The following is a 9,496-nucleotide window of genomic DNA, read 5'->3' as shown; positions in this document are numbered from 1 at the left end:
AACCCCTTCTCTATTCTTTTCTATTCTATTCTATTCTATTCTATTCTATTCTATTATAGTCTAGTCTAGTCTAGTCTAGTCTAGTCTATTTGTAGTCCGTCAGCCCTACTAAACCCACTGTAGATAATTCTAAGCATCACTGACCTCATTAGAGTCAGTTATAAAATCATATGAATTACTTTTCTGGAATAGAAACATTTCATAAAATCAATCAGAATTTAAAAAAAAAAAACTCTTGAGTTGTGCTTTTGCATTAGTGTGTAATAGTTCAGGGATAGTGAAAGGAAGTGTGTGTGTGTGTGTGTGTGCGGCACGTTGTTTTTGGTTCTGCTTGTTCCTGGCAGGTGACGGGGGGAAGCGGGGACACATCACACATCAGACGTTCAGACATAACAAATACAGCGAACAAGGCCTCCTTTGATTGAAGCTTAGACAAGCATGCCAGAGCGTGCTGCCACACACACACACACATGCAGTGGAAGGGAAAGTTTACAATCCTCAAAAGCCTTGTGGGGGCCACAAATGTTTCTTTGCTCTTTCATTGTTTCTTTTGAGCATTACAGCATATGCAATCTTCCTGCAGATTTATGGCAATCAAACGTGTGATACCTTGTGTGAAGCATATTCATTTATTAAATATTTTGAGTAATTTGATTACGCCGTCAGCTATGAATAAGTGGCATTCAAACACAATGTGTTTTTGCGTTGAAAACAGTTAGATGGAGTGCAGTAGTTTTGAGTTTCCCCAGATTATAATTTAAATTATAAAGCAGGGTTGCTGAAAGATTTTTTCTGAAAGAAGTCTCTTTTGCTCACCAAGGGTGTGTTTGTTTGAACAAAAACACAGGAAAAATAGTAAATATTATTACAATTTAAAATAACTGTTATATATTTGAATATATGTTCAAATGTAATTTATCCCTGTGGTGCAAAGCTGAATTTTCAGCATCAATACTCCAGTCTTTGGTGTCACATGATCCTGCATGTGATCATTCTAATAAAATATAAAAATAATAATATTCTAATAATATAAAAATCATTCTAATATAATATAAAAATAATAATATTCTGCTTCATATTTTTGTGGAAACCTTGATACATTTTATTTTTCAGGATTCTTTGATGAATAGAAAGTTGAAAATAACTTTTTTAAATAGAAATCTTTTGGAACATTTAAACGTCTTTACTGTCACTTTTTTTAATTTAATGCATCCTTGCTGAATAGAAATATGAATTTCTTTCAATCTTTTGAACAGTAGTGTATATATTCAGAGCCATCTTCTGAGAAATCAACCGATCACAGCTCTAAGTTTGGCCCCAGCAGCACTTCTGCATTTCACGTGGTTTAAAACATTTCCCAATCTGAAAACACAGACCTCCCGCTCCGAAACACTGAGATCCTCTTAGTTTCTCTTCCCCTTCATGGGTGCAGATGGGAGAAAGGTGTGTGAGAGAGAGAATCACAGAAAGATGAGCACCTTGCAAATGCGTAACGAGGAGGAAGCAGAACGCAGAAAAGAGGAAGTGAGACGTGTTTGACAGGAAGCAGGCTTGTGTGAAAATCCCTCATTCAAAGCGCAACCAAATCTAGTGCTGTTTTATTTTATTCATGGAAATAAGGTGATTAAATTAGACAAATTGGTTTGAAACCAAAATGATGTTAGTTAGTGCTGGTCTGGATGGTGGAGCTGTTTACTGATTAAAATGTAGACTTCCTAAAACACCGAAGTTTGCATTTAAAAGTCTTACTTAAAAAAATAATTGAATTTTCTAAGAAGCATCAGACAAACTTGACAAGCCCTGAGTGATAAATGTTGCCGTGGCATTGAGCTGAATGGCTGGATGGAGTGATGAAAGGACCGAACCGGGCCGGACTGTATGTTTCCTGCCGCGTGCTTCTCTCTGATCTACCGGCCAGAAATAGCAGCGGGATTATGGTCAGCAGAAACCGTTATTAAGTCATTCAAGAGCTCTCTTTCTCTCTCTTTCTTTGCTACTTCTCTTTTCATACCATGAAAATTAGAAGCAGCTGCTCTCATGGGCCCGATGTGTCCGTGTTTGTTTGAGTGCCGACGTGTTTGGATGAGCTCTGCTGCATGCAGATTTGAGGAAACGCATAAATGTGCATTTGTAACTCTTGTTTGTGGAGGTTTCTGGTTTGGCCAAAAGTGTGTGCAGATTTTTAGGGAAGTTTCGACAAAAGGCTGTTTGGAAACTGATTATATTTTTATTATATTATAGCTTAATATTTTGTATTTTAGCTTCTTTTATTTTTATTTGTTTATTTATAAATATGAATATTTATGTCTGTATGTTTCTTTTTATTTCGGTTTTAGTTTAGGTTTTTAATGTAATATTTGTGACCCTGGACCACAAAACCAGCCTCTGAAAGCTGAATAAATAAGCTTTCCATTGATGTATGGTTTGTTAGGATAGGACAATATTTGGCCGAGATACAACTTTTTGAATATCTTGAATGGGTGCAAAAAAATCAAAATACTGAGAAAATCGCCTTTAAAGTTGTCCAAATGAAGTTCTTAGCAATGCATATGACTAATCAAAAATTAAGTTTTAATATATTTGGAGTAGGAAATTGACAAAATATCTTCATGGAACATGATCTTTACTTAATATCCTAATGATTTTTGGCATAAAAGAAAAATCAATAATTTTGACCCATACAATGTATTTTTTGGCTATTGCTACAAATATACCCCAGCGACGTAAGACTGGTTTTGTGCTCCAGGGTCACATTTATATGTGTGTTTGTATAGTTTTAGTTGTAGTTTTTATTTTAGCAAATTTAATGCTTCAACTTAAGCTTCACAAATGTCCTCAGTCACTTTGATTTCTCCAAATAGTTTTGGAAAGTTGATGAAATGGAGCAAATGGAACTAGCTGAAGGGGATTTTGGAAGCTAGAAACCCCTTGATAACTGAGACTTTGGTTACAATCAAATAGTTTTGGAAAGTTGATGAAATGGAGCAAATGGAACTAGCTGAAGGGGATTTTGGAAGCTAGAAACCCCTTGATAACTGAGACTTTGGTTACAATGTTCACAACTTTGATCATTCCCGCAAATCAAACCTCAGAGGATCGGAATGAATTCTTCTCAAGAAAACAATTTCAAACCCACTTCTAAAAGACATGTTTCCATACTAAGAGTCATTACAGAAACACTTTCCCAAGTCAGCTCTTCTCACCTAGAAATGATTATTCTGTCATTATTTACTCACCAAACCCGTATGCACCTCATTTTTCCATGGATGACAGAAATAGATTAGTAGAGCTGCTCCGATTGGCAATAATCCATTAATCAAATAATCAGATCTTCATAATGCATCTTCAGAGTAACATATTTAAATATATGATAATGGGGGTAGGGAATTTAAATATCGGTCTGTTTTTTGCACATTTGGACTTACTGTATGACTGGAAAATAGTGTATATATAGAGTTATGTGAACTACTCTTATAATCCTTTTATGGAGCATTTAGTCCTATTTAGATCCAAACAGGTTTGGAACAAAATGAGGGAGTATTTTCATTTGTAGGTCCCTTTTATTTTAGTACTATATATATATATATATATATACTTTTATATTATTTATTAATATTTTGATGTAGATTTTATTTTTATATTTTCAGTTTTCATTTTAATTTTAGTTTGTTCTAGTAATTGTATGTACTTTTGTCATTTGTACATGTACATTTTTTTTATATATTTTTACAAATATTTCTACTTTAATTTAGTTTTAGTAATTTTAGTACTTCAACTTCAACTTATTTTATTTGAGTTTGTTGCCAAGGCAGTAGTAAAAAATTTTTTAAGCTGAAGTCTAATATGTATATATTTTTTTTTTTCAGCTTTATTGATATTATGATATAATATTATTTGTATATTTTCAGTTTTCATTTTAATTTTAGCAATTTTATGTTTTATTTTGATCAATTTTATATTTATTATGCTTTTATATATTTCTATTTAACTTTATATTTATTTCGGTTGTACTTTTAGTCATTTTAGTACTTCAACTTAAATTTATTTTATTTCAGTTGCCAAGACTGAATTTTATTTTTATCTAATATTTTATTTTAGCATTATTTAAGTTTTATTTTAAGCTTCATTTCAATTAGTTTATTTTTAATTTATAATAAGTCTTAGTATTAGTTAACAACAAAAGCACTGATTTGTAAGTAGCTTATATTTGGTGTGTATTCGGTGTGTATTTCTCCCATCTCCATTTTTGGTAGCCGTGTGTGTGGGTGTGTGTTAAAGCCCAGTAAAAAATGAGTCCCGCTCGCACCGGATGCCCGAATCCACCTCCAACCACCCACCCAGCCATGTGTGACTCCTGCTTCAGATCACAAGCCCTGAGTCTGGGGAGGGAGGCAGGAAAAAAGGGGGTTTCTGGAGGGCCTGGCAGCGGGCCACGCTCTGGCTGCACTTGAAACGGGCCGCACACTTTTTGGCCGCTGTGCATAATTTGCTTCCTCTCTGATGGCTCTCCCTTCCCTTCAGTCTGGAAGTCTGCAGGCGATCGGCGAGCGTTTATTAGACCATGGGGAGAGAGAGAGAGAGAGAGAGAGAGAGTTTTTTTACTTTTAAACATCTCTTTAATCACCAGAAAACATTAATCAGTTAGGATATATATATATATATATATATATATATATATATATATATATATAATAAAGACAAATTGTACAGGTATAAAAAAATAGGAAAAGTCAAAAATCTGAGAGAGAGAGAGAGAGAGAGAGAGAGAAAGAGAGACTCGTACTCAGAGAATGTCTTCTCCTCCTCCTGCTCTTCTCACTCCATTATTCAGTGTCCTCGTGTCTTGAATAAAGGTCCTTTTTTAATATTCTACTGATTTTACATACACTACCATTGAAAAGTTTTTGAAAGAAATTAATACTTTTAGCAAGGATGCATTAAATTGTGACAGTAAAGACATTTATAATGTAACAAGGGATTACTATTTCCAATAAATGCTGTTCTTTTTAACTTTCTATTCATCAAAGAATCCTGAAGCAGCACAACTTTTTTTAACATTGATAATAATCTTATTTTAGCATTATTTAAGTTTTATTTTAAGCTTCATTTCAATTAGTTTATTTTTAATTTATAATAAGTCTTAGTATTAGTTAACAACAAAAGCACTGATTTGTAAGTAGCTTATATTTGGTGTGTATTCGGTGTGTATTTCTCCCATCTCCATTTTTGGTAGCCGTGTGTGTGGGTGTGTGTTAAAGCCCAGTAAAAAATGAGTCCCGCTCGCACCGGATGCCCGAATCCACCTCCAACCACCCACCCAGCCATGTGTGACTCCTGCTTCAGATCACAAGCCCTGAGTCTGGGGAGGGAGGCAGGAAAAAAGGGGGTTTCTGGAGGGCCTGGCAGCGGGCCACGCTCTGGCTGCACTTGAAACGGGCCGCACACTTTTTGGCCGCTGTGCATAATTTGCTTCCTCTCTGATGGCTCTCCCTTCCCTTCAGTCTGGAAGTCTGCAGGCGATCGGCGAGCGTTTATTAGACCATGGGGAGAGAGAGAGAGAGAGAGAGAGAGAGTTTTTTTACTTTTAAACATCTCTTTAATCACCAGAAAACATTAATCAGTTTTTTTATATATATATATATATATATATATATATATATATTTTATTAATGCAAATAAACATTCCTCAAATGCCTGATGGTTCATTTGAAAATGACTTTTTTTTATATATATATTTAGTCTGAATAATCAAGTAAGCCTAAGCTGCTTCAGTCCAGTAATTGTTCGTCTGGAAATACTACTATATTACTATATTATAAAAGTTATTATGTCCACATCATAAAAACCAATAAACAAAAAATAAAAAATACAGAATTACACTACCTTTTACATGTTAAAAATATCAATCAGATGACAGAAGGCATGTAGTGGGTCAGTTTTGATCATGTTGATAATTTAGAGGCCTTATAAACGCATGAATTAATGATATATTAAGCTTTATTTTTGGTCTGGCCAGTCGAGGAGAAATGTCAAACTGCGACACCTAGGGGTCATTTTAATGTTTGCCAGTTTATGCGTTTAATAAATAATAATAATAATAATAATAATAGTAAAAATGAGCTCCATACTTGAGTGAAAGTTTAGCATCACCTACCCAAGATCCCTTCACCTCAGTGTGAATGTTATTAAACTCCAGAGTGTCTCCCATCTCTGTAAACAAACACACATCAACACAGAGGCATAACATTAGCATCGCATTCCTCACGAGAAGGATATATATATATATATATATATATATATATATATATATATATATAATAAAGACAAATTGTACAGGTATAAAAAAATAGGAAAAGTCAAAAATCTGAGAGAGAGAGAGAGAGAGAGAGAGAGAAAGAGAGACTCGTACTCAGAGAATGTCTTCTCCTCCTCCTGCTCTTCTCACTCCATTATTCAGTGTCCTCGTGTCTTGAATAAAGGTCCTTTTTTAATATTCTACTGATTTTACATACACTACCATTGAAAAGTTTTTGAAAGAAATTAATACTTTTAGCAAGGATGCATTAAATTGTGACAGTAAAGACATTTATAATGTAACAAGGGATTACTATTTCCAATAAATGCTGTTCTTTTTAACTTTCTATTCATCAAAGAATCCTGAAGCAGCACAACTTTTTTTAACATTGATAATAATCAGATTTTTTTCTTGAGCAGCAAATCAGCATCTTAGAATGATTTCTGAAGGATCGTGTGACACTCAAGACTGGAGTAATGATGCTGAAAATTCAGCTTTGGTCACAGGAATAAATTATGTTTTACAATATATTCACATAGAAAACAGTTATTTTGAATTGTAATAATATTTCACAATTTTTACTGTATTTTTGATTAAATGCAGCCTTGGTTAGAAGAAGATTTTCTTTCCAAATCATTAAAAATCCTACTGACCACACACCTTTGAACGCCAGTGTAAATATCATAGTGCATTAATATGGCAATCATTTACTATATTATCATCCGATACCATCACTGTACCACTGTTTTGTAAGAGATGTGAGCATGTGAGTTTAGTGAGCTGGACAGAAAAACTGTAATGCATAAACCGTGTGTGTGTGTGTGTGTTTGTGCAGGTGTGTGTTTATGTCTGTGTTCTCATTAACCATTAATACTATTTCTGTATTTTTAGGGTATTTCTTGTATTTTCTAGTGAAGTAGAGCAGTCATAAAGTCATTTACTGAATATGAATATTTGGTTTTAGATTCTAGGCAGATGCAAACGTCTCCATCCTGGTCGTACGAGCAGTCATACCCTTACCTGGGCCCCATCTCCACCCCAGCGGTTCACCCCACCACACCCATCTCCCCCAGGCCCAGCGCTATACACTGTGAGTTTCACCATGGTGCACGCCTACTTTTTTAAAATTCTATCTATCTATCTATCTATCTATCTATCATCTATCATCTATCACTAATCTATCTATCTATCTATCTATCTATCTATCTATCTCTAATCTATCTATCTATCTCTAATCTATCTATCTATCTATCTATCTATCTATCTATCTAATCTATAAAATATTTAGAAATTCAAATGTGTATATATATGATGGAAAAATGTATGATTTTTTCATATAACAAAAAGGTTTTTAATACTTTTATTTAACAATAGCCCCGTTTTACACACACGATTTAGCAACTACAATAAACAGATAACATGTGAGGAATTTTGGAGATGTTTCTGCACAGACAAAAGACAACAGAAATCTCACACACATCTCCTCTAGAGTTTCAGATCTCAACAGTGTCTCAAACTGAGCTCAAAAGTCTACAATCAAAACTCAATTTGATCTCAGTATAAATTAAAACATTTCTCATCCAATGATCTGAGCTGCTCCACATTGATTTCACATCTCTGTACTTGTACTGGATGATAACTAGTGACTCATTTGGCCCATTTTTAACTATATAACTAAGCAAATGTTTTGTGTTCCTCTAGGTCCAGATCTGACGGCGTTCACTGACCCTCGTGTCGGTCTAGAGCGTTCCTTCCCATCGCTCCCCTCCCTCCCGGACGGCCGTTTCTCAGACCCACGGGTTCCGTACCCAACCGGAGCGTTCACGTACACACCCACCCCTGTCACCAACGCCATCGGCATTGGCATGTCAGCCATGACCAGCCCGGCGGGCCGCTACCACACATACTTACCCCCAGCATACCCTGCGGCCTCCTCCCAGGCTCAGGCCGGACCCTTCCAGGCCGGCACGTCCCCATATCACCTTTACTACAGCAGTGCCGCCGGCTCTTACCAGTTCTCCATGATGCCGGGTGGAGGAGGAGGGGGCGAGCGCTCGCCACCGCGCATCTTACCGCCCTGCACCAACGCCTCCACAGGCTCTGCCCTCTTGCACCCCTCTCTGCCCAATCAGAGCGAGGTGGTGGTGGAGGCAGAGGGAAGCCACAGCAGTTCACCAACCAGCATGCCAGTGGAAGCCGTCTGGAGGCCGTATTGACGTTTAAAGCAGTCGTTGACCAATAGGACGAGGGCAGCTGAATGAGGTGGTTTCTGTTTGGACTCAATGGACAGACTTATGTTTTTCACAGAACAGCATGAGACTCATTTGTTTGTTTTAAAGCTGTGGATAGTTTGTATTATTATTATTATTATTATTATTAATATTATTGTTGTTATTATTATTATTATTGTTGTTCGTCTCATCATCACTGTGCGGAATTGTTCATCAGCTCCACCCAGTTTTATGTAAAACAGAACTCACCATGTTACATCTAAGGTCAGAAACAGACTCTACACAAGTACTCAGATGCAGATGTGAGCGCTTAGCCGACATGATGTAAGCAATTTAACACAATTTGGGTGTTAATAAATGCATATCTCTAAAGAATAGAACAGTCCACCTAACAAAAAGAAAATATATTTGCAACCACTTAGCTCACAAAACAACTTATGCATACATTTTTAAAAATAATAAATAAAATACTAGTAATGAATATAAGCTAAAAATTAAAGCGATTAAAGAAATATTCATAATGCATTTTAAGTTCTGATTGTTTTTATTGCAGTCTAATGATTGCTTATTGTTTTATTTCTGCTTTTGACAATAATTGAATATTTAAGTAAATATTGCATCAGTTATCAGACACATAATACAAATAATGAATATCAAATATGCTATAAATAAAATGAATTATGAATACTTTTATTGTAGTCTAATGATTAATACTGCTTTTTGACAATAATAAGTATTGGTTAAGTTATCAGACACCTAATAAAAATAATTAGTAGTTGATCTCTATAGAATTAATTTCAAGTAAATGATCAAAAACATGCAAAATAACTTTGCAGGAATATAGTGCTATATGCCATACATTAAAATATTGATATACTGTATAAATACGTTAAATATTGGTTTAGTTACCAGATACTTAATAAAAATAATATCAGAAAACAATCTGAGTTGATCTGAATGGTAACTGAAT

At 35.0% G+C, this 9,496-nt stretch overlaps 1 protein-coding gene across 4 annotated transcripts in view; it reads left to right on the top strand.

Annotated features, from left to right (window-relative positions):
* Positions 1 to 8,614, top strand: part of LOC107709287 (RUNX family transcription factor 1) — a 24,287-nt gene extending 15,673 nt beyond the window's left edge. For all 4 annotated transcript variants that reach the window (XM_016513760.1, XM_016513751.1, XM_016513771.1 and 1 more), the window contains 2 exons: positions 7,260 to 7,385; positions 7,997 to 8,614. In XM_016513760.1, the coding sequence (XP_016369246.1) occupies positions 7,260 to 7,385; positions 7,997 to 8,511 (641 nt within the window). In that variant the 3' untranslated portion in view covers positions 8,512 to 8,614. The remainder of the gene's footprint in view (positions 1 to 7,259; positions 7,386 to 7,996) is intronic.
* Positions 8,615 to 9,496: the final 882 nt, after the last annotated feature.

The sequence above is a fragment of the Sinocyclocheilus rhinocerous genome, unplaced genomic scaffold, assembly GCF_001515625.1.
Source record: "Sinocyclocheilus rhinocerous isolate Xijiao unplaced genomic scaffold, SAMN03320098_v1.1 scaffold3206, whole genome shotgun sequence".
Lineage (NCBI taxonomy): Eukaryota > Metazoa > Chordata > Actinopteri > Cypriniformes > Cyprinidae > Sinocyclocheilus > Sinocyclocheilus rhinocerous.
Note: the sequence above shows the minus strand (reverse complement) of the source record. Positions and strands in the feature narration are given on the sequence as shown.